The sequence below is a fragment of the Globicephala melas genome, chromosome 3 (genome assembly GCF_963455315.2).
Source record: "Globicephala melas chromosome 3, mGloMel1.2, whole genome shotgun sequence".
NCBI lineage: Eukaryota > Metazoa > Chordata > Mammalia > Artiodactyla > Delphinidae > Globicephala > Globicephala melas.
Genome location: NC_083316.1, coordinates 122,655,425 through 122,681,760, shown reverse-complemented (window position 1 = coordinate 122,681,760; position 26,336 = coordinate 122,655,425). Strand labels below are relative to the sequence as shown.

At 46.7% G+C, this 26,336-nt stretch overlaps 1 protein-coding gene across 5 annotated transcripts in view; it reads left to right on the top strand.

Annotated features, from left to right (window-relative positions):
- Positions 1-26,336, top strand: part of PPP2R2B (protein phosphatase 2 regulatory subunit Bbeta) — a 455,567-nt gene that overhangs the window by 403,200 nt on the left and 26,031 nt on the right. For all 5 annotated transcript variants that reach the window (XM_060296398.1, XM_060296401.1, XM_060296400.1 and 2 more), the window contains one exon: positions 3,500-3,664. In XM_060296398.1, coding sequence (XP_060152381.1) covers positions 3,500-3,664 — 165 coding nt within the window. The remainder of the gene's footprint in view (positions 1-3,499; positions 3,665-26,336) is intronic.

Below are 26,336 nucleotides of genomic sequence, written 5' to 3'. Positions count from 1 at the left end.
CTTTGGGACAACAGGGGAATAATTTGGTTAGAGAGCTCTAAAAGATAGGAGAGAGAAAATTGACTGTCAACATGCATCATTCCATTTCCAAGATAATACAGAGAGCCCCGCACTGCTCCCCTCCTTTCTCCTTCGCTCCCAACATGAAGGGCACAACCACGTATGCTGGAGGCGTGTATCTCCCTTTAGAACAGTTTAAGGGAAAAGGCTGGGTTTCTAGGTGACGCAGATATGAAATATGCTCTCTTGTCATCGCCATAAGCCATTGAATTTTTGGAAACTAGACTCCTTCTCCCAAATGTTTTTAGAACTCAGAAAATCCTCTGCAGTTAACAATTCAAGAAATCCCTTCTCACGTTTCTGTCTCAACTTACGGTTCCAAAAAAAAAAAAAAAAACATTCATCACATCAGGGAACACAAAAATCCTAGGTCCGGTGCTGTGTCCAAATTCTGGTTCTGAAAAATGTAGCCCCCAGAGTGGTCGGTGAATTGAGAGAGCACAGGTTCAAAGCAGAATCCCTGTTGGATTAGCCAGGGGAGTTTCCAGAGAGCCAGAATTACATCACTCAGAAAGGCTGGCTCTGTGAGGGCCATTCGTCAGGGGAGGAGAGTGGAGTGTGGTCAAGAACCCAGGCTCTAGAGTTGGACAAACTTGGGTTCAAATCCCAGGTCCACCCTCTATGGTCATATGACCTTGAGTAACTTAACATCAGTCACTATTTTGTCTGCCACAACATAGGCCTATTAATAATATTAACATCATAAGGGTGAGATGAAGGTCAAATGAGACCATGCATGGCACGTGATAAACATTAACTACTGCTTATTATTACCTTCCTAGTTGTCCTTACCACTACAGTTACTAAAAAGAGGATTGGAGTCATGGTTTCTCCCCTGAACCCCATCGAGTCAGACCCAGAGAAGCCCTCTAGTCAAAAGGAAGATGCTTGGGGATGAGGGATGGTGGGCAGGCTTAGAGGTCCAGGATGGATGGGAGGGAAGGAAGGAGGAAGGGTCCAGAGGCAGCAGCCCTAAGCAGACTCAGTTCTGATGCAGTTCTTGATGGTGGAGGATGTTCCTGGTTTCATATGTATGTTTAAGCCCTTCATTTTCACACATTCTAACTTGTGGGCTTTATTTTTAGGTGAGAAAAAAATAACCGTAGATGTGGCACCTCCCGCTACCACACAGCCAAGATCCCTTCCAGTTAAGCTTGTTTTTAGAGCTATACTGGTAGAGGTTGAGAAAGCTGACACCAGATTTTCTTGCCCTATTTTGAGAAAAGAGAAACATGCTCACTGGCACAGTAGGGCATGGAGGCTCTTTCTGGAGGGTGATAAAATCTGACAACAGCTGAACACTAACCTCTGCTTAACCCCACCCTGTATCGTGGCCACAAAGCCCAGGGCATGGGTCAGGGGACTGGGGAGAACATCAGAGCTGCAGCTTGGGGCCTCCTTCTGGGGGGCACTGGCCCCTGCTCCCCAGCAAGTGATGCTAACTGCAATAATATTTATAACTCTGGTAGCAGTTGAGTTGAAAGGTAGTATTTTGTGAATCAAAGGAACCCACATGCTCTGGAGACCCAAGAAATATTTGCATCTGGATTTGTGAGGGGAATTGTAGTAAGATGAAATGTTAGTTGTCTCAAGCTAATTTTAGGAAAAAAACCCAACAGGATTTATAAGAGGTAATTGAAAGGGAAAGAGGCACAACCAAATATAAAGCCATTATTGCACCAGATGACATGCCGGAGCATGGGTGATGTTTGATAATAGATGACTGCTTTGTTAGCGCTAACGTGACTAAAAATAGCAGTAGAATTACTCGTACCTCATTTAAATTCTAAGGAGGAGATTATGTTCCCAACTTCATGAAAAGCATAGGAGACTTTTATCTAACCCAGTCTAATAGCATTATCTGTGTCAAGTTACTGCTTGTTGATTCAATGCAGTGTTTTCCAAAATGTGATATATAAGCTCCTGGCACAGACATAAATACGTTCATTTTAATGGTTAAAAGCATTTATCTTAGGTACGGAATATTATTTAAAATGTAACTAGCTCATTAAACCCATGATTTTATGAATATTGGATTACTGCTTAGACAAGGCTAAGTAAAGAAAAAAGTGAGTCGATTTAAGTTGATGTGGAGAAAAAATGTTAAGTTAAAAAATGCTACCTAGTGACATACAGGTGGGGCGAAATCACAAATGTGACTCAAAAGTGAGAATCATTTTGGTTCACAACATCCACATCACAAGGCCTGTCCTTTGCAGGAAGTTGCTGGGTCCTTGAACAGCACCTCAGCCCCAGCCAGGTACCACCGTACCTGGACCCAGGTCTCCCGAGCTCTCAGTAGAGGTGGGAAGGGATCAGCCCAAACTCACTCCCACTGAAGACGTTTGTTTCCACTGGGTCACCGTCATAGATGAAAGGCCAAATGTTTCATTTCAGTACACAAGGATGTGGTCTTTAAAAATAGAGGTATAATAATTCTTGATCAGAAAGGAAAATACTGAGGAGGAAAAAACCCAATGATAAAACTAACGGTATATTCCATTGGAGGCTCAAACTGTTATGCTGTACAATTGGATGGCTTCGTTTGAATGCTTAAACTCCCACATAAGCTCTAAAGCGAATCACAGCTTACAGAGACTTGAGGTCCTGTATATCTTCAATAAGAGAAATTTTGCGTAATTACTAAAGGGTACAAATCTTGCACCTGGGATAAAATCCTAGTACTGCCACTCTTTAGCCCTGTGACTTGGGGCAAGTTACTTACACACGCTGAGCCTCCGTTTCCCCCCTTGAAATAATGGGGGTAAGAAAGTGCTGCTAATAGAGCTGTTATAAGGATTAAATGAAATAAAGTACATGATATGCTTTTGCACAGTGACTGACCTACAGTCAGTGCTCAATAAATGGTAGCAGCTATTATTATTATTATCGACATATTATTTAAAAACATATGATTTTAAAACATTGAAAGGATTTCATGGAAGAGGATTTGCAGTCTGTCCTAGATATCATGTATCAGCCCAGGAGTTCAGATAAAGATTCAAATATGTTGGATTATTTAGTTGGAATATATTGGATTATTTAGTTGGAATATATTGGATTATTTAGTTGGCATGGGGCTGGTTTCTTAACCGCTGTTGTAAAATGAGAAATGAAAACCTTTGCCACTTGATACATTTTAGCATGATTGCATGAGCAGGTAACTTTGATGGGATGGGGCATCCACATGTTATGAGGGATGAAATCCTGATAAGGAGCCAGGGAGACCTGAGTTCTAGTGCTACCTATGGCCACTGGGTAACCCTGGGCCTCATCTGCCCGGGACCACTAATACCTGCCTATTTGCTCACAGAGTTATGATGAGGATCCCCCGTGTGTGCTCGTTGCTAACACGGTACGGTAAAATAAGGCGGTGATGCTACCGTTACCCCCAAGGCTCCCCGTTCTCCTGGTCCCCTCCTTGACTCGTCTGTGCCAGATATCGTCGACATCAAGCCAGCCAACATGGAGGAGCTCACAGAGGTGATCACAGCGGCCGAGTTCCACCCCCATCACTGCAACACCTTCGTGTACAGCAGCAGCAAAGGGACAATCCGGCTGTGTGACATGCGGGCGTCGGCCCTGTGTGACAGGCACACCAAATGTGAGTAGCCAGCAGCCCAGGGCTCGTGGCAGGGATGCGCCACTGGCCCCTGACATGTGGGAGGAGAAGGGGGAGGGCCTGGAGGGATTTGATCTCCTTTCCCACCTCAGACACACTGGGAGTAAAGAAACTACACGTGTTGGCCTGACCCGGGAGTCAGTTCCACGTTTGGTATTTTGATAAAGAGGAAACCTCACGTCCAATCCCACAAACATTGGCTTCCGGCTATGGAATACAGAGATGAACAAGACATGAACCCTGTCATGTAACATTGTGACATGATCTGAATTATGTTTTAAGATTCCTCTTGCTGCTTTGGGGAGAATGAACCTGCAGAGTAGAAGTGGGGGGGACCAGTTAGGGGATGGTTGCGATATCCAGGCAGGAGATGCGGGTGACCTGGATGAGGGCAGGGTGTGAAAATGGAGAGGAGTGGACGGGTTCTGGACAGATCTTGGCAGTAGAGTTAACTGGACTTGCCGGACAGTGTGGAAGGCTGAGAATATACAGGAATCAAGAATAGCAGCTGGGGACACTAAGTTAGCACTGTATTGTGTATTTGAAAGTTCTTAAGAGAATAGGTCTTAAACGTTCTCATCATAAAAAAAAAAAAATTGTCACTATGCATGGTGATGGATGTTAACTAAACTCATTGTGGTGGTTATTTTGCAATATATACATGTATCAAATCATTATGCTATTCACCTAAAACTAATATAATGTTATATGTCAATTATACCTCAACTTTAAAAAAAAATAGCAGCTGGGGGAAAGGGTTAGTGGCTTCTTGGAGAGAGTGAGGCTTTGGGAACCAGCACCCTAGAAGGCCCAGTGATTCTAGTGGGCACCAGGGAAGGGCTTCAGAGAGAAGGGATGGGATAAAGTCCACCAGGCTGACAGGCCCTGGGATGACACTGGAGTTTTCAGGGCGTTGACTGAGCAAAGCACCTCCGAACTAGTGGGGGCTGAGTGCTTGGGGACCCAAGGCTAAGACCGATGTAAGCGGGTGAGGCAAGAGTCAGCTGTGGTAGCCAGAAGGGGCCTGGAGCTAGCAGGGAGGTTTTCGAGAAGACAGAACTCCCCAGAGTAAAGGTGCCTAGAGGAGCCATGAGAGCTGTTTGTCTGGCCAGCACCTTCTGCCGGGTGCCGCTCTGCCACTACAGCCTGGACAGCCGGGAGTGAAGACCTTTCTCTCCCACAGCCTCAGCTTTCGATTTTAATTCCTATGGGACCTGAGCGATGTGATGACTCTCTGTGCAGGTGTATGGCTAGGAGAGGTGTGAATATCTGGGTCATTTGGATCATTTCTGTTTGCTCATTGGCCGTGAGGAGTATTGCACAGGAGAGCTGGTATGTCTAGTGTAGGGGGATGTAGACTGTGTGGATTCCAGAGTCATACAGACCCAGGTCAAAGGCAGTCTTCACCCCTTATTAGCTGCCTGACTTTGTCCAACTTTCCTTTACCTTTCTGAGCCTCAGTTTTCTCATATGTAAAATGGGTAAGATGATAACATCCACCTCATGGGTGTGTCATGGGGATTAGATGAGATAACTATTGAGAATTGTTAATGAGTTGTTTCATACTAAGTGTGCTTTACGCTTCCAGGAGATTTCAATTCAGATGATCCACATTTCCAGTACTCAATCGCCATTGTGTAGCTAGTAGCTACCATATTGGACAGTGGTGATTTAAGATTTCCTTCATTGCAGAAGGTTCTCTTGAAGAGTACCGATCTATACTGTTGGCTCCTTGAGGGTGTGGACTTACTTTGTTTTGTTCACTGCTGTTTCCCTAGCACCTGAAATAGTACCTGACCCATGATAGATGCTTTATCGATGTTTGCTGGTGTCTGTGCTGGTATTGGTCTTTGAGCAGTACTTACTTATAAGCCAAAAAGGGGGAAATGTTCAAGGCAGAGGGATTAGCACGTGCAAAGGTGCTGAGGCATGAAAGGTCATAACACTTTTGGAACTGTAGGGTGACTGATATGGCTGGCATATAGGGAATGACTTGGAGTTCAGGAGGAAGGTAGGCGACTGGTCATAATGGCCATGATAATGGACTTGAATTTTCTCTCAAAGTCAGTGAACAGCCCCTAGAGTAACCAGGGGACCGATTGGAATTATTTTCTGGAGAAGTTGCTTAGACTGAAGGCAGAAGGATGGAGGCTGGGTTCTGTCTGGGAGAACAAAGAGTCAAGAAAAGAGGTTAGGAAGATTCGATAACGTACGCAAGGATTTCTTAACGATGCACTATTGAATTGGGGGCACCCGATCCTTTCTTTGGGGGAGGTAGCTGTCCTATGCATCGTAGGATGTTTAGCAGAATCCCCAGCCTCTGCACACTAGATGCAGGCAGCAAAGGCCAGTTATGACAACCAAAAATGTCTCCAGACATTGTGATGTATCCTGGGGTGAAAATTGCTCCCAGCTGAGAATCACAGATCTAGACTAAAATTCATTGGCAATCCTTCAGCATGATCTTCTTGTATCTATGATGTATCCATTACTATTAAGCACTCTGAGGGGTACAGTGGAAAGGGTAAGACATCTCCTAACACTCAAGGAATTTCACGTTTGGCTGGGGAGGCAAGATATACCCAGGACACCCAAATGAGTGGTAGAGACGATTAGGAGTTGGGATATTTGGGGAAGTGGGGAGAGACCCACTGGAGGTAGACCCTACAGGGGAGGCAGAGGCTGAGTGGTAGTGCTGAAGCACAAGTAGGAATTGGTTAGGTAGGACCTTAGAGAGAAGGGTGTTTGGGGTTGTACACACAAGAATGGGCAAAAGCCTGAAGTTAGGAAATGACATGAAACCTTTAAAGAGCAAGAAGTGTTGGGCTTGGGTTAAAAGGGGAATATGGAGGAAAAGAGGTCAAATAGGGATGATGGTTTATATCAAGTCAGTCGTTGAAGGTCAGAATCAGAAGTTATGCCTGCATCCATTCATTCATTCATTCATTCATTGAGTACCTGCTCTATACTCAGAGTCTGGCTCCTATGGTAGCCAGTCCTTCTTAAACTTTTCCACCAAGTACAGCACTCCCAGACCCAGGCTGTGAGCCTGGCTGCTCTGCAGGAAGGGCACCAAAAGGCAATCCAGCCTCTCTGATGTGCTCTGGGTGGCCCGGCCTCTCAGCAAAGGCAAAACTGCACATGCCTGTCAGAGGCCTGAGGCTCCAGGGGAGGTGCTGACCATGGTGGATTTTCTTTGAAGTCTTATTTTGTCATCTTAAAATTTCACATGGATTTTGTATTTTACTCCCATAAAATGACTACTTTCCATTTCATTTAAATATTACATTTCTACCCATCCCCAAATTTCAAGCAAAATCGACATTTCCAAAAGATGCAGCATTTATCTACGGCTTCCTATACCACATGGTGCACCCCTATATCGTCCTCCTTGCTGACCTCCAAGGATGCGTACATGTGCCTCAGTTTGAGAAGCACAGCTCCAATATGTGGAGAGCAATTGCAGATCATTTGGCTGGAGAACAGAGCTATAGAATTTATGTTTTATGGAAGATTAACACAGTGGTGGTGGGAAGAAACATAGGAGAATTAGAAGGTTTTGCTTTAGTCTCAATACAATGGAAATTCATAACCTAGGTAAGAATGGTAGCACAGGGAACTCTACTCAATACTCTGTAATGGCCTATGTGGGAAAAGAATCTTAAAAAGAGTGGATATATGTATATGTATAACAGACTCACTTTGCTGACCACCTGAAACTAACACAACATTGTAAATCAACTATACCCCAATAAAAAATAATAAAAAAACGGATGGTAGCTATGGAAATTGAAAGAAAGGAAAGGGAAAAAGAAACATTTTTCTTTCAAAATAACTGTGGGGATGTAAAGCGATATTAGAGATTGGTGTTCGTCACACGTGGATATTACTTGTTCAATATCCTTCCCCTCTAGACTGTAAACTCTCTGAGGACAAGAACTGAATCTGTTTTGCTCACATTGTATCACAAAGGACTGACACACAAACAGGTGCTCAGTAAATATTGATTCAATAAATAAATTTATGCCTGAGAGTTGACATAAATGGCATGTGGATTGCGGACTAATAAGAAGCCATACTGAAGGAGAGTGAACGGTTGAGGACCAGTCTGGGACATGCTGTGTGGGAGGTGACATTAGCTGTCTGACCGGGCTTGAGGGGCCACCAACCCAAAGTGGATGCCAGAGATGGCACGAGAAGCCCGGTGTGTTCACAATCCAAAGTGGCAGACACCAGCCTGGGCTCTGGGGTCAGACAGACCCACAGCAGGGCTGGATAGTGAGGAGGAAGCTGCCTGGGAGGCTTGGTGAACTCTGAACTCAAGATGGAAAAAGGATAAGACCTTAGGCATTTCCGGAACTAGAATTGTTTAGAGAAGAAGCTTTGGAATCAGAACGCAGCTCTGTCGCTCAGCAGCTGTGTGACCCCCAATGAAGTTTTGAATCCCTCTGAATCCCAAGTTCCTCCTCTGAACATAGAAATAATATAATAAAGACCGTCTCATAGGGCTGGCTGTTCCCAAGGAGTAACTGTCCTCAAGTGTATAAGAGCCTAACCCTCTGCCAGGCACACAGGAGACAGTGAACGGCAGCAGCAGTTACCACAGTTACGCCTCCTGAGTACCCCCTGCTTCCAGACCTGCAGCTCTAAGAGGCCTGAACCTCCAACCTTTACTCCATGTCCACAAGCCCCATTAGTCATTTATTTAATTAGTACTTGTTGAGCACATACTATATGTCAGGTACTGTACCAGACTCTGGGGACACAATGGTGAGCAAAACCAGATCTGCTTTCTTCCCTCTTAGAGCTCAAGGTCTATACTAGTGAGGGTCTTCAGAAGAACAGCACCAATAGGAGATATATATATATATCATATATATACACATATGCATATATATACACACACACATACACATACACGTGTGTATGTATATATAAATGTGAAAGACTTGTTATAAGTATTCATAACAATTAAGGTCATGCAATCACAGAGGCTGACAAGTCCCAGGATCTTCAGTGGGGCTGCAGGAGAGCCAATGAGGTAGTTTTAGTCCAAAGGCCAGCAGACTCTTGACCCAGGAAGATCTGATGGTCCAGTTCAAGCGCGAAGGCAGGAAAAAAATTGATGTCCCAGCTCGAAGGAGTCACACAGGAGAATTCCTTCTTGTTGGGAGGAGGGTCAGCCTTTTGTTCTATTCGGGCCTTCAACTGATTGGATGAGGCCCACCCACATTAGGGAGGACAATCTGCTTTACTCAGTCTGTTAATTTAAATGTTAAATTCATTCAAAAATACCCTCCTAAACCCCCAGGATAATGTCTGATGAAATATCTGGGCACCCCATGGTCCAGTCAAATTGATGCATAAGATGAACTATCACACTGTCTAAGGAGGAAAGACGCATTCATCAGAGAATCACAGATAGATAATGACATTGTGACTGTAGTAAGTGGTACGAAAAAGAGTCTTGTGGTGTCGTGAGGGGATGTGACAAGGACCTTATACCGCAAGGCAGTGTCCACCGAGATGCTACCTAAAGACTAAGATGTTCCCTGGGGAAAATATTGGGAAGGGTCATCAAGCCCTCTCACCCAGGAACCCCCTGGGGGCTGCTTCTCCCTGCAGCCTTGGTCCCACACAGCCCTTGAGAAGTAGAGCCCAGGGGACAGTCCCTAGGGAGGCTGGGAGCTAGCTGGCCACCTGCAGACCCCTGCCTCCCCACGCCCTATCCCGACACCAGCAGTGCTCTGAATTGCCAGCCACCAGCCTCCTAATCTAATTAAGAAGCGAACGAAATTCATTTTCCTGACTTGTCCAAAGTGCCGACCTTCGTCAGTGTGCATCTCCCTTTGTTTGGCTGCTGCAGCGGCAGCGGCCCGAGCTCCCGCCAGCTGGGAAAACAAGTTCAATCTGACCCCGCACCTGACATTTCATATTGATTTTCTCCATCCTCCTCCAACACCAGCCTTCCGTCGACCACGGTTCAGCCGGGGTGTGCGAACGGAATGGAGACAGTTCACCAGAGTTCAAAATGAAAAGCAACATTGGCTTTCGGAGATGAACTCCGAGAAGGAGGGTCTTTAACAACCATCAATGTTTAATCAAAATGCCGAGGAGTTCCGTGTTATCAGAGCTGCATATGTTAATTTCCATACGTCCCTCGCTCTGCATACTCAGCAGGGGTTGGAAAGGATGATTCTCTTCCTCATCTCTCAGTTTTTTTTCTATCGCTTCTGGCGGTAATGACAAGGGTTGTATCTGCAGTTTGAGATTCTAATGGCTGAAACAATAGGGTGTTGATGGCAGCAGCAGCGTCTGGCCTGAATCTTGCTGTTCCCTTTTAATGCGTGAGTACCGGGAGTTGAGTGAAGAAACTGGCCAGGTGTGATGAATGACAACCAAGGGAATGAGAGAGAAATTAGATCTAAACTCCTTTCCAAGACCCACAGGAATCTGGTCCCTGTCCACCTTCCCATTCTCAGTTCCCTGTAGTCTGGCCACACTGGTCTGCTTCCTGTGCCTTCAACACACCAAGCCCTTTGTGCCTCAGGCCCTTTGCACAGGCTCTTCCCCTCCCTGGAATGCTCTCCCACCAGGCCCTCCCTTGTTTAGACTGCTCTCATTTTGTAGGTCTCTGGGAAAATATCACCTCCTCAGAGAGGACTTCTCTTTTCCCCCCATCTGCACCCTATTTCTACTGCATCAGCCTATTTTATTTCTTTATGTATTTCTTAGTACTCAGCTATAGATGTTTGTTTTCTTCCTCTGTCTCCCTGACTAGAATGTAATCTCCATAAGGACAGGGGCTTTATTTTACCAAACCCCTGCATTGCCAACCCAGCTACAAATGGGGCTTCACTGAACAACTGCGGTAGAAGAGCAGGCAGGTGGGAAGAGACAGATGAAAGAAGGTGTTTTCATTTACTAGAGTTGCTATAACAAAATACCATGAACTGGGGGGCTTAGAAAAACAAAATCTTACTGTCTCCCTGTTCTGGAGGCTAGAAGTCCTAGACCAAGGTATCAATAGGGTTCGTTTCATCCGAAGGCTGTGAAGAAAGGATCTCTTCCAGGCCTCTCTCCTTCGCTTGCTGGTGACCACCCCCTCCCTGTGTCTTCACATCATCTTCTCTCTGCACCTGTCTGTGTTCAGAACTGCCCTTCTTATGAAGACACTCATCATATTGGATTAGGCTCCACCCTCATGACCTCAGTTTTTAATTTAATTACCTCTTTAAAGACCCTACCTCCAAATATGGTTACATTCTGAGGCACTGAGGATTAGTACTTCAACATAAGAATTTGGGGAGGGGGAACACAATTCAGCCTGTAATAGAAGACCTGAAAGTCATCCAGAGCACAGTCCCTGGAGCTGACAGCTCCAGGTGTGGGTCCCAGGCCCGCTCGTTGCAGGCAGCCTGGGCAAGGCGCCAATGCTGATCCTTTCCTCCAGGTGGTAAGGGTGAAAAGTGGTCATGGACCAGCTCTTAGTACAGCCCCTGACCTGTCGTGAGCACACAGTGTGTGTGACTCTTATTGAACGTGGTGGGGGACAGAGGACAGGGGCAATAAAAACCTGTACGTGGAGCCTCTGCACCTCCCCCGTGATCTCCATGTGTTTTATGGTGACGGTGCCTGGATACTTTCCCGTGGTGCCGAAACATACTTGCTCTCTGAACAAAGAGGACTTAAACTGATTTTAGAGGCGATGAGGTGCTAAGAAGCCTGTTTCCTATTCAAAAACCACTCATAAGGGGAGGGGGTCTTGAATAAGTAGTTTGTTTTTACAGCATGAAAGGAAAGCAGCAGGTTAGGAGTATGGGATTACCAGATACATACCACTATATATGAAGTAGATAAACAACAAGGACCTACTGTATAGCACAGGGAACTATATACGATATCTTATAACAACCTATAATGGAAAAGAATCTGAAAGTATATATATGTATATGTACATACATATATATATAACTGAATCACTTTGCTATACACCTGAAACTAACAATCTTGTAAATCAATTATACTCCAATTAAAATAAATAAATAATTTTTTAAAAAAAAATTTTAAGAAAAAGAAAAGTAGCCATTGGAACCCTCAAATGGAAGTGGGACTAGAGAAAGAGGTTCCTGTGAAGGTCCATAGAGATGTAACCTGCCAACTCCCTGTGAACAGTTAAAGATGGAGCAGGTGGGGAAATGCCTATGATAAACGTGAAAGCAGCACGCAAGGTTACAAGCCCACCCTGAATTCAGCAGTGTGAAGAAGAATACGTGTAGACAAAGACTGGGGCTCTTCATGAAAGGGATGGTGTCAGGGCAGCAAAATTCGGGCAGCTTTCCTATTTTCCAGATTCTCAAGGTTGTAGTTTTACTTCTATAATTGGGAGAAGCTTGGTGGATAACAGGAGAGCCCGCTGGGTACTGCAAGTGTAGAAAGAGGAGATTCCCGCTACACACACCGTTGACAGCACCTGTCTTAGGTACTGGGGCGGGCCAGGGGGTGGGGAGCCCAGGATGATATTTCCTGTCTTAGCCCATTCGGGCTGCTATAATCAAATACCACAGACTGGATGGCTTAAACAACAAACACTTATTTCTGGAAGCTGCGAAGCCCAAGATAAGACACCAGCAGATCCAGTGTGTGGTGAAGACCAGCTTCTTGGTCCATAGATGGCCATCTTCCCTCGCTGTGTCCTTGCATGGCAGCAGGATGTGAGGGAGCCTTGGAGTCTCTTTTTCGTAAGGTCACTAATCCCATTCATGAGAGCTCCACTCTCATGACCTAATCACCTCCCCAAACCCCCTTCTCCAAATACCATCACACTGGGGATTAGGTTTCAGCATACGAATTTCAGGGGACACAGTCATTCAGTCTATAGCGTTCCCTGTAAGCACAACCCAGAGCATGTCTGCTTTGTTTCTTCCCTTCTGTCAAACTAAACTGACAGTAGTGAGTGACTTCAGAGAAGGGCCAAGATAGGGAAGGAAAATCAACATGGTGTCCGCTATCAGTCTCTGTCCGCGGCCTAACTGGGTGATCTTAACTGGGTTACTTAACCTCTCTGTGTCTGAATTTGCTCACCTATAAGATATGACTAGTAGCGGCACTTACCTTATTAGGGGGCATGGGAGGATTAAATGAGAAGACACCATGAAGCCTTAGAACAGTGCCTGGCCCAGGCACTGAGAAGAGCTCCGTGTGTGTTATGGTCGTGAAGATGATGCTCTCTTACTTCCCTTCCAAACGTGTCTAAGAGCAGGAACGGGGGAAAAGCAGTCGTGATGTAGTCATGTCAGCAGCCGTAATCACAGGGAACTTCTGTGACGTTTACTATATCCAGAAAGTAAGCCAAGGTCCTGACAACGCTATGGGGGGCATCCTAGTATCTGTCACATTTTACAGATGAGGAAACTAGCTAAGAGGAGGAATGATACTCCGCGGCCACCAAAGAACAAGTGACACCTGGGGTTTGATCCAGACTTGTGCCTCTTAACGAGGACTCCAGAAATCACTTGCTCAACTAAGATTTATTCAACATCCACTCATTCCTGCCTTCAGGGAGCTTACATCCTAGCGTGAAGGGAGGAAAGAAAATATATACTAGTACACAAATGAGTGAGATAATTTCTGACACTGATAAAAGCTATAAGAAAATTAAAAGGGTTAACGAGTAGCCAGGGTGGTGAGGGAAAGCCTTTGAACTGAGACCCGCATTGTCAAAAGGAGCCAAACAGAGAGATAATATCAAAGTAGGAAGACCTTGACATAGGGACAAGCGTGTGTGTTCAAAGAAGAGAAAAAAGACCAGTGGATGGAGCTTGGTGAGCTGGGAAACAGGGTGGAGGGTGACGCCGAAGAGGCAGGCTGGGGCCAGATCATGGAGAGCTTTGCAGACCAGGGCAGAGAGCCTGGATTTCATTCTAAGTGTGATGGAAGCTAGTAGACAGTTCTAAGCAGGCAAGTGAATACTCTGTTTATGGTCTTAATTTGCTATAAGGGTTAACAGGCCAAGAAGCTCTGGGACCAGTTAGGAGGTCCTTGCCACGGTCTGGGAGGAAATGATAGTGGCTCTGACCGGGGCTGGGGTGGGTAGTGATGGCGTGATAAGTGGACAGACACAGAGTCTACTGAGGCGGTAAGGCTAAGAGGACTTGCTGAGAGGCTGAAAGTGGAGAGGTGACAGAGAGGGAGGATTCTGAGAAAACTTAGGTTTTGGTTTTGAGCTGCCGAGGGTATAGTGGTAACACATACTGATGAAAAGACTCAGGAAGGAACAGGTTTGGTGTGGAAAGACCAAACACACGTCTCTTTTGGATGTGTCCGGATTGAGATGCCTATGATACGCACAGTCAGAGAAGCCTGGTAACACATGGATACCTGAGTCTGGAAGTCAGGGGGCAGATCTGGGCTGGAGATAGAAATTTAGGAGTCATGAGCATCTCGTGGTCTTTAAAGCCATGGGACAAGGTGAAGTCACTTAGGAGAGAAGATGTAAATGCAGAGGAGTGGAGAGTCCAGGATGGAGGCCAAGGGCACGTCAGCATTTGCCAGGGGGCCTGGGGGGAGCAAGGGGCAGCCTTTTACAAGAGACTGAGGATGAGCTGCCAGGGAGGTAAGAGGAAAACCAAGGGGTGGCGTTGAGGAAGCATGTAAGCCGAGAGAAGGGAGTGATTTAGAAAGACACTGGGATCAGTTATGTCAGATGCCTCTGCAGGGTCAAGGAAGATGAGAGTAGAGAGGTGATCATGCGATTTAGTCTCATGGAAATCTTTGGCCATTAATTAGTTAAAGTAAAAGCAATTAGCAGACTGCCTGGCACATAGTTCGCAAAGCATATTTGCTGGATGAAGTCAATCACAAATGCGAACTCCATGCTCAGTGTCTGATGACACAGAGCAGATTCCTCAGTTGCATCTTAATTCCGTCATCGTTTGGCCAGACCTGCCTCACTCCTCACCTGCCCCAGAGGTCCCATCCTATTGAGAGGATGTGGCTTGTGCTGGGGACTTGCAGGAGGTGAAGCTGGCCAGGGTGAGGAGCCATGGGTCCTCTCAGCGGCGGTGACGGGCAGCCTGGCAGCACCCGTCCTCTTGCATTGGCTCTACTGGTGAGACTGGTGCCCTTCCACACTGGCAAATCTGCAGGTCCAGATGTGGCCACAGAAATTCCCTCCTTCAGATGAAACCAAGGCAGGCTGGCTGTCCAGGGGTAGTCAGCCACAACCCTGCAGTGCACTTAAATCTGCCTGTCATAGGTCTGGTGTGAAGATGCTCTGACCTTTCCATGTTGTGGGGAAAAGGTATAAGCACTTTAGGCTTTAAAGTCTGAGGCGTTTTAGTGAATAGTGTCATTAGAAAAACAGCTTGGTTTCCAATGCAAACGGGGCAAAGTTTGATGCCTAACCTAATCATCTAAATCGGAAATTCCATTTTCCTTTAAAGGTACGTATAGCGGAGGGGGATGGATATTAGTTTTGAGCTCTTCTAGGTCTCAATTAAGTTTCATAGCAACCGAAGAAGATTGGTTTTAGTAACCCCAGTTTACAGATGAGGCACAGAGAGGTGAAGAAACTTGCCACAGATCACAGTGAAAGAGCCAAGATTTGAACCCGGGTCTGTCTGCTTCTGGGAGAAGAATGAGAAGAACGAATTCTTCTCCTGGGTATTTGACAGCAGAAGAAAGAGTGTGATCTTTTTCTAACATCCTCAAGGATAATTTCACGGGACTCCATTTTATATAATCCCCATGAGCTGGATTCCTCAGCCCAACAGCTTCCAGTGGCAGCACTAACTCTGCCTTTGCACAGAACATGAAATCCACTATCTCATTCATCACCTTCATCTACAAACTTAACTGCCAAGTCCTGATTCCATAGGCCACTAGATCCCTTAATAAACCTACAGCTCATTCCCCAGATCTCTGATAGAATATGTCCAAAGGCATCAGCTGAGGCTGCAGCTGCAATGCATCTTAAAAACTCTGAGGTTTGGGACAGCTTCCAAACGGGATTCAGTATTGATTGGGGGTGTAATTAACAGTGTTTATTTCAGGGGGGGCTTGGTTAGGTTAAAAAGACAAGGCCCTTTATTAAAAATGCTTTTAATTTTATTAAAAATCCTGACGACAGGATTACAAACACACACAGACACCCACGCCCCTGCTCCTGGAGAAAAGCCAGAGCCCTGCTACAAGCAGCAGAATTCACAGAAACCCACCCACTGCCCCAGTCCAGCGTCTACCCCATTCAAGCTTAGCAGCAATTAGCAGCAGAACAGGCAAGGCCCAAACCATATAGTATAAATAGAATCCCTTCCCCCTTCCTCATTTCCATGTTTGATTAATTTAACCAGTTCTGTCAATTAGTCATCCTGGAGACTCCAGTTGAGTGGATTTTCCTAAGAACAAGAAAGCTTATTAATTTTGGAGGCAAGTGTCATTCATTAGCACTTGCCACTGTCCCAGGTCCCGCCCTCTCCCCCGCAGGAGGTCTTAGATAAGAAGGCAGCAGAGGCTGAAACTGGTTCAGGCATGTGGCTGCAGCCCCAGAGACACACAGAATAGGAAAGGTTGGCCATGAGGTTATAGGTGGCTCTGGTTGCTCTGGGCTTGGGACGTCTCAAGGCCACTTACCTGTCATCACGGCCCATGACAAGCCATCACTGGCAAAGCAGTCACAGACACCGGATGAGCATTCTCAATTTGAGTTTCAGGAGAACGTCAGTCCAGGGGATACCCAGGAGAAATTTTCCCCAGGGAGGGACATTGACCTGACAGAGCCTGGGGAGGGCTCTGGCCAGGGCAGGATGGGTCTTACAATAGCCCGTCTCTTCCCACCAGAGGGGACATCCAAGTTCACCTCTTCCTTTTTGTATTGAGTTTCCTATGGCTGCTGTAACAAATGACCACCAACTTAGTGACTAAAACAACAAAAACTTGTCATCTTATAGTTCCGTGGGTCAGAAGACTGACATGGGTCTCACTGGCTAAAATCCAGGTGTAAGGAGGGCTGTGTTCCCTTCTGGAGGCTCAAGGGGACAGTCTGTTTCTTTGCTTTCTCCAGCTTCTTGAGGCCATCGCATTCCTTAGCTTATGGTCCCTTGCTCCATCTGAAAGCCAGCAACAGTGGGACAAACCCTTCTCCTGCCCTATCGCCCTGACTCTCCTCTTCTGCCTCCCTCGTCCACATATAAGGACCATCGTGATTACAGTGCGCCCACACAGGTGATCCAGGCTCATCCCCTTACTTTAAGGTCAGCTGATGAGCAACTTTAATTCCCCCTCCAATCTTAATTCCCCTTTGCCGAGAAAGGGAACATATTCATGAGTTCTGGAGATTAGAACATGGACATCCTTGAGAAGGCATTATTCTGCCTATCATACTCTTTAAGTTTCACCACGTAGGCTAAGTACCCTCCATCAGAGCACCTGATATGATAGGTTGAAATGACCTGTTTCTGCTTCTGTCCCACTAAATGATTTTCCTCCAGGATGGCCAAGGCTGTTTATTTTTCCCTTCTACACTTAGCATAGTGAAGGTGCTAAATAAATGCTTGTAGAACAACTAGAGTCACGCAGTTTGATGAACTTGTACCCACTCAGTGCTTCTCTGTACACAAATGAAGAGGCTTCCACCAGAGTGGCTTACCCTATCTGTGTTCCCTCATTTCTAGCTTTGGAACGCTTTGGAATTCATAGACAAAGGGAAGTGGAGTCTATGAAATGACGGTAATCCACCTACTGTTCATTTATTCAACAAATATTTCTTGTTGCTACTATGTTCCAGGTGCTGTTCCAGGCACTAAGAAAATGATACCTCCTTCCCCCATGGCACTCTATCCAGGTAGATTAAGAGAGACAGCAAACACATAGGTAAATACAATAAGGCAAGATTTGGTGAAAAGTGTTTCTGGAGAAGCAGCAGCAGCAATGCAGAGGCTGTGGATCTGCGCCGTGCTTGGCAAGTCAGGGGGCAGAAGGAAGACCAGTTTGGCCACCTATAGTGTCGTGAGAAGGGGCAGCAAGAGGGGAAATGGGAGGAGGAGGCTGGTGGCTCAGATCACACGAGGACTCTACACTCAGGGTAGTCACTGCCAACAGCCCAGGGGCCTCGTTCTCACTGGATTCTATGCAAAGCACTTGGGAGTTAGGCAACACGGTAGCCCTGTAGGCAAAGGCAAGGAATTTGGCTTTTATTTTATTTAAGAAGGAAAATCTGGTAGGGTTTGAGGAAAGGAGTAATGTGGTTATACTTGTAAATATATCACTCTGTGGCTATGTAAAGAATGAAGTATCAGGAGGAAGAGTGGTTACTGGGAGAAGAGTTAGAAAGCCATCAGAATGGTCCAGGCAAGGGGGGTGATAGTGGCTTGGACTCAGATTGGGCCGATTTGGGCTACATTTTGAGTGTAAAGTTAACAGGACTTTTTAAAAAATTTTTATTTTATGTTGGAGTATCATTGATTCACAGCGTTGTGTTAGTTTCAGGTGTACAGCAGTGTGATTCAGTTATACAGGTACATGTATCTATTCTTTTTCAAATTCTTTTCCCATTTAGGTTATTACAGAGTACTGAGCAGAGTTCCCTGTGCTCCACAGTAGGTCCTTGTTGGTTATCCATTTTAAATATAGCAGTGTGTACATGTCGATCCCAAACTCCCAATCTACCCCTCCCCCCAACCCTTCCCCCCAGTAACCGTAAGTTCATTCTCTAAGTCTGTGAGTCTATTTCTGTTTTGTAAATAAGTTCGTTTGTATCATTCTTTTTTAGATTCTGCATATAAGCAATATCATATGATATTTGTCTTTCTCTGTCTGACTGACTTCACTTAGGATGATAATCTCCAGGTCCAGGACCTTTTAAAAAAACTAGATGTGGAAGGTGAGGTTAAGGGAAGAATCCAGGGCGATGCCTAGCTTTTTGGCCTGAGCACATGTTTCGATGAAGGGCATTGAATGAGTTGGCAAAGACTAGGGGAGGGACAGTCTGGGGAGGAAACTCACAAATTCCACGGACTGGAAGATTCACATAAAAAAAACAAAGCATAAAATGATTAAATGGGTACCTTTTACTGTTGCACACTTTACCACTTACAGAACCCCTTCTCTCCCATTATCTTAATTGATCTTCATAAAACTCTTTGAGGGCTTCCCTGGTGGCGCAGTGGTTGAGAGTCCGCCTGCCAATGCAGGGGACACTGGTTCGTGCCTCGGTCCGGGAAGATCCCACATGCCGCGGAGCGCCTGGGCCCGTGAGCCATGGCCGCTGAGCCTGTGTGTCCAGAGCCTGTGCTCCACAACCGGAGAGGCCACAACAGTGAGAGGCCCACGGACCGCAAAAAAAAAAAAAAACTCTTTGAGTTCAGAGTCTTTTTTCCTTTCTACAGCTTGAGGAAATCAAGGCCCAGAAAAGATAAATCTAATACACTGATAAAGATCATGGTTTATCATGGGTTTATTTATTGTTTCATGTAATGAATTCGGCCACCTTCAGTACTTGCCCAGCACTGGAGGATAAAGAAGGGAAGGGGGAATCGCGTGCGTGTGTAATTGACACATGTTTAAGTATATCAGCTAATTTGAGCCCCCCTTGCAGTTCACATAATTCTATTTTGACAGCTCGGTAGGTGGCCTCAATAACTCAGCTGTGAAATCTGCTGTCCACTCAAGCAGCTTCCAGCCCCATGCGTGCAGGTCCCTTTATCTGCTGAATTACTCGAAGCACCTGCTGGCCTGCCATCGTAATCAAGCACAGCCCGCCGGCAGCAGAGGGCGGGAGAATGCTCACCCCCAGGGGGCTTAAAATGATACTTGCTTTTATCTTCTCTTATATCTTTAACCTGAACATAAGGATTTAAATAGGATTTATCTCCTAGATGGTCATCCTTAATCCCCGGGTCGACTTAATCTTAACATTTTGGTGTCATTTGAAAACCCCTATAATGTAGTGAAATTGTCATTGAAGGGTTACATCTGAGATACATGGGATCATCAAGCTTAGGAAAAAGATGGTGAGATCAAACAAAGCAGGCAGTCTGTCGATAAGTGTGTGCAAGGTACTGTGCTAAACACAATGGGGTGACAGCCTTATAAGTGCACTGACTGCTTCAGTGTACTTACCATGGTGGGACAAGAGGATGTGAAATTATGGAAGGTATCTAATAGAAAGTTCATTTTAAATTGAATGCGAAATTTAGATTCCCAACATCAAAGAGAGAAAAATGCTGACCAAAGAGTGTTTGTGCTGGACATTGTGTTAGCTGTTGAAATGAACTGTGATGGCAAACGTCATCCTCGGTATATGCTAGGTATTCCCCAAAGTAGCATTTTTCAGTCCCTGTTTACTGAGAATCTTCTGTGTTCATATCATTGTAACAGCACAAAACTACAAATGTGTATTACTACAACCCACGGTCGCTAGCCCACTAGGAAGGTTATTAAGTAGTAGAAGCATTCTGGGGTTAGTGCCCGATGTATCATGGCTACTAAATCATACTGAATGAACGAATGAGTGAGACATGTTCACAGAAGGTCTAACATCAGATAAAATGTGGTATTGTCTCACAATACGCTAGTGCTGTGATTCTTAAACTGTGTAAGTGAAGGCATCGGGTCTTAGCTTTTTTCTTCAAAGTGAAAATTCTCTTCGGATTTCTTTTAGTTAGGTTAGCGAAAACAGATCCTAGTGTAGGTCTTTGGTAAAAGCAAAGTGGCAAAAGGCAAGCATTTGAAAAGCAGGGGATACCCTGCATGCTGTTGTGGCCAGTGGTGTTGGTTCTAGGGTCAGACAAACCCAGTGTGAACTTAACTTCTTGGACTTGAACTTAACCTCTCTCTCTAAGCCTCAGTGTGTCCCTCTATAAAATGGGGACAGTAACAGAGCCTGCATAACTGGACGGTTGTGAGGATTCAGCAAGTTAATGCCTGGCCCACAGTAAGCAGTCCATATTTATTTATGAATGTTTTATTCTTATCACAACAATCCAGGAGCACAGAGTTACAGATGAGAAAGCGGAGACTCAAAAAAGCAAGGAATTTACATGAAGTCAAGGATTGAATCGAGGGTGGAACCGAGATTCAAACGCAGATGTAAAGCCTGTGGTTGAAGCTGTTGATAGACAATGTCTAGAAAGGCTTCCCATCTTTGCCTCACTGGGCCCAAGTGGGAGGTAGCTGGATAGGCCAGATCCCGGGAGAGCAGAGAACAGCACGGGCATTTCACTGGTGGAGTCTGGCCTTCAGGAAATCAACACGCTATGGTTCCCTTGTTTCCCGATCACCTGCTGCGGGTGACCCGAAGCGCAGGGTGTGAGCAACAGTGGAGATGGAAAGATCTCTTACTCTTCAGCCAAATTCAAAATGAGAACAGGGCGCAGACGGTCCCTTCTTTCCCATGACCAAGTCGTTCAGCAAAAGTGCTTGCTGAGGGATAAAGCCTTTATTTTCTCCAGTGATTGCAAAATGTGTCTTCTCTCTGCATCCGAGTCCAGAGCCTTCAGGTCCCAGAGGCCTCGAAGTGATGATGGTATGTCTGGAGCCAGTGGGAGGGCCTAGCAGGTAATAAGGTGATCAACAGGTTTGAAGATTGTTCTCCACGTCACCCCTGGTGCCTGATGTTAGGTCCATAAGAGACATCTCTGCTCTGGTTAATTCTCTGTGGTTGGTGAGAACACACACCTAATGAAGTCCAAATCAGGGGTTTAAGCCCTAGACCAATTCAATTCATTTTACTGGGACCATGCCCTCGGAGATGGGGGCTCGCTCTGCCTGTGAGCACCAGGTTGAAGGGGTCACCCTTGCTAAACATGGGACTGGAGGAGAAATGATGCAGCATGGGGGGACAGTAGTGGGCTCTAGGACCAGAGCTAGGTTTACATCCTAGCTCTGCCTCTTCCTGGCCTGTGACAAAGCCAGATGACTCTCTGATGTATCACGGCTACTAAAGCATATTGAATGAATGAATGAATGAGACGTTTAGAAAAGCTCTAACATCGGTAAAATGTGATATGTGTCTCCCAATACGCTTTCTGCATCTGTAAAGCAGGCAGCTTGTGAGAGTGGAACGGACTATCACACACGTAAAGAGTCTAGCGCAGGGCCCGGTGGATGGGAGGCAATGGTTCCACCTGCTCCAACACGGTAGCTCTGGCCCCTCCGTGGATGCAAGTTCCAGGAGCATTCAGGCACAGCGCTGACTGTCCCTAAGTTAGGAGCAATGTTTGCCTGTAGAAAGCCGGTGCTGGGAGCACAGAGGCATGCACAGGAGCCGTGAGGAGACAGGCAGTGACCAGCCCACACCAGCATCCCTCCGTGCAGTGCTTGGCCCATGCCCAGATGGACCCTCCTCTCCCGGCTCTGCACGGAGATGACTGCCAGCAGGGAGCTGCTCCCCTCTCCCTTTCCGTGTTTATGCCTCTCATTGCAGTGATTATGTAGACAGCCTAGAAAATGGGGGCATCTTGGGAATGCAACCCTGGCCTCGCGGTGCCATGACAACCAGCTTCCAAGCAATCACCCCTAATAATGCCACACACGGTCTCTGCCACCTGGGCAGGGACTCCCAAGGGAGTTCGAGCTTCTCCTGGAGCAGCTGCACACAGTTTCCTGTTGGAAACAAATTATGAGAGGGAGAGAGAGAGAGAAGGAGAAAGCAGGGAGTTAAGACGTCTAACCTGTGATGTACGGAGCGCACCCAGGGACCTGGGGACACTGCCTCATGTTCCTGGAGCCCACTGGCTATAGGAACACGTAATTCCACAGTAGGAGGTATACAACCCCATGGACACTTTTGTCGCCCACCCCCCGACAGAGAGAGGGATATCACGGAGTGAAAGACCAAATATGAGGGCTTGTAATGCTGGGCCTCACTGCTACCAGATTTCTTCATTAGGCTCCTGTCGAGACGCCCACTGCCAACTCATCTTGTCTGCACTGGAGCCGTCCTTTCCTGCTGCCAGCTGGCGAGAAGATGCTCAGAGCCCTCCTTCAATCAGTATCTTTCCAGAATGACAGTTCTCAAAAAGACACCTGCCCCCACTGGGCTAATAAATGATTAATCCTCACAAAGGAAGGACAGTCAGGCCCCCCAAGAATAAACTTACCTGTGGATGCGAGCCCAGGTTCAGCCTTTAGAGTGACAGGCGAGCCCTGAGCCAAACAGGTTCTTGCCTCCCCTCTCTTTAGATCACAGATTCTAGCTCCTTCATGAGAAAGGTCTAACCCAGAGCTAAGGAGCCCTTAGGACACTGTCCTCACCCAGGGAGCACAGGTCCCAGTCTCTCCAAGCTGTGAAATGAAAATCATTCTGTCAGGGAGCACGTGCTGTTGTTATCACTAGTGCCACCTTTCTGTGGATCCCATTCCCTGAACTAGGATTACTTGTAAATTCTGAACATATATATGTTTTATATATATTGCATATATATATATAATTCTTATTATTATTTTTAATAACAGGGAGAAGTATGGAGAGTGACCAAATTAACCAGTAAGGGGAAGGAAAGGATGCAGTGGGCTGAGGTGGTCAAGGAAGTCTTCCTGGAAGAGACAGTGAGCCCTGATGGTTGAACAGGAGTCAGAGAAACAGGGGAGCAGGGATAGAATGGTATTCTGGGCTGATTGTATCTCCCCCGCAAATGTATGTTGATATACTAACCCCCAATGTCATGGTACTAGGAGGTAGGGCCTTTGGGAGATGATTAGGTCATGAAGGTGGAAAGAACCCTCATGAATACAACATGTGGACACAATAAGAAAATGATCCCCTGCATCCCGGAGTGGGGCCTTCACCAAAATCGGACCGTGCTGGCATCGTGCTCTCAGATTTCTAGCCTGTAGAACTATGAGAAATTTCTGTTGTTCATAAGCTACCCAGTCTATGGTGTTCTGTAAGAGCAGCACAAACTAAGACGGGAGGGGAACAAGCATGGATCAAGCCCTGGCACATGCTAAATGCTCCATAAACATCGGGCATCATTATTGCAGCATGTAAAACAGAGGTCACACACTACAGCCCGTATGGCTTACAGGTGGCTTGTGTTTGAGCACATACTTAAAATGTTTAATTACTTACTAACATTGAAACATCAGGGTTCCTCAGAAAAATGTAGACTTCGAGATGATGTGGCGATGCTGGACCCACATTCCTGTGTGGCAGCAGACAGCTGGAGCTGAGTGGAAACAGGGTGTGGACACTAGTTTGCCACAGTCCCTACCACTCCCTGTTGTGTACCCATGCATGCTTCATCTATCTTACTACCTGAATGGCCCCTGGGGTAAGGAGTTCTCTGACCTTGGTGCAAATGATGAGTCGGCCAGCCAGGTTGCAGTGGAGAATCTGAGCAGGAGAGAAGTGGGCAGAAACGTTGGGGTGCTGGTCCAGGGCCTGATACGAAGGGCCTGGAATGCCAGGCCAAGCGGGTGGCACTGGTGGCTGTTGACGATGGGGAGTCACTGTAGGTGTCCGAGCAGGGACGTGGCATCGCTTTTGGAAGAGTTACCCGGCGCACAGCAGGATCACACGCAGCCTCATGTTCTGCTGCTAAATCCCGATGGTCTGTGAGCCGCTTGGCTTGCTCTGCTTTGCAGCTGCTGTGTTCTAGTTTCTCTGGACTGTGTCAGCCTGTGGCTGCAGCAGCCGCAGTGGTGGCAGCAGGAATGCTGGGAGGAGATGATGGCTGAACTGTGATGGTTCACGAGCTCCCTGGGAAGCAGCAAACCTGTCCCGGCCCTCTCTGGTCTGCCTGCTAGGCCAGCTGGAGAGGAGAAGCTGCTGAAAGGAAGCAGGCTTCTCAGGGACCTCTTCAGGGAGCCAGCGGCCACTGCAGCCCAGAGAAATAAGAGCAGCTTCCCAGAGATGCGGGGGGAGCTCATAAGCCCTGTCCCCTCCCTTTATTGACAGTCGGGGGAAAGAGGAGTATTAATTTCCTATTATTACTATAACAAAGGATCACACGCTTGGTAAACTTAGTGACTTAAAACAGTAGAAGGTTATCATCTTACAGTTCAGAAGCCCACAGTGGGCCTCACTGGGTCTGCAGGGCTGGGCTGTTTTGTGGAGGCTCTGCGGGAGGGTCTGCTTCTTGCCTTTTCCAGATTCTGGAGGCAGCCTCCCTTGGCTCCTGGCCCCTTCCTCCATCCTCCAAGCCAGCGATCGCCATCGAGTCCCTATCACAATACATCCCTCTGACACTGACTCTCCTGCCTCCTTCTTCACTTAGAAAGACTCTGGTCATTACACCGGGTACTGCCAGGTAGTCCAGCATAATCGACCCATTTTGTTTGTTTGTTTTGCGGTACGCGGGCCTCTCACTGTTGTGGCCTCTCCCGTTGCGGAGCACAGGCTCCAGGCGTGCAGGCTCAGCGGCCATGGCTCACGGGCCCAGCCGCTCCGCGGCATGTGGGATCTTCCCGGACCGGGGCACGAACCCGTGTCTCTTGCATCGGCAGGCGGACTCTCAACCACTGCGCCACCAGGGAAGTCGATCGACCCATTTTAAGGTCAAGTAGTCAGCAACCTCAATTCCCCTCTGCCATGCACCATAGTCACAGGTTCTGGGGATTAAGGTGTGGACATCTTGGGGGGTAGGAGGTGGAAATGAGCAACTTTTCTTCCTTTAAGGAAGAAGACAAAGCCTCTAGCCATGATAAGGAAGTAAGTGGGCCCACTCCTTGTTGAAGGAAGTGCCGAAGAACACAGGACCTTTTCTGTCTAGCTCACTCTTGTAACCCCAATACCTGTCAGAGCGCCTCACACCTACCGGGCAGTCAATACACGTTGGTTGAAGAGTGTGTGACACTAATAATATTTGTTAACTTCTGATCATGTGCTGGACACCGTGCTAGGTGGATTCTTACAACCATGCAAAAATGGGAACAGATGTCTGCATTTTCAAGGTAATGAAGCTGAATCTTAGAGAGGAACGAAAACTTGACAAACACAATCCAGCCTGTAAGTGGTGGGGCACGGGTTCCAGCCGAATGTGTCTGACTCCAAAGTCCATTAACGTGTCCTGTACCAGCCGGAAGGACACGCCTTAGTAAATGTCAGTAAATCTTCCTAAGCGATGATCTCATCCTCCAGCTTCCCACATGCGCTCTCTGTGCTGCTAGTCCCAGGGTCCCAGTGTCCCCCCAGAATGTATTTATCACCTCAGGCATTTACGCATGCTGATTGCCCTGTCTAGCATAGGAAGCACCCCTGAGACCGCCCCCAGCCAAACACAGTCATCAGGAGTCAGTAAACCGTGGTCTGCAGGCCACCTCTGGCCCACCACCTGTTTTGACACAACTCCAGCAAAGAATAAGGTTTTTACACTTTTAAATGGTTGAACAAAAATCGAAAAAAGAATACTGTTTCATGACACATAAAAATTAGATGACATTGACATTTCAGTGTCTACAAGTAGAGCTTTATTGGAACAGATGCTCATCGGTTTACGTATTGTCTCTGCTGCTTTCTTGCTACAAAGGCAGAACTGAGTAGTTGCAACAGGGACCAAACGGCCCTCAAAGCCTAAAATATTTGCTCACTGGCTCTCTACAGGAGAAGTTTGCCATCCTCTGATCTATCTAGAGCTTACAGGTCATTCAAGGTTCAGCTTGTTATTAAGCCTTCCCCAATCAGACCAGCCCAGATCACACCACACCAGATTGT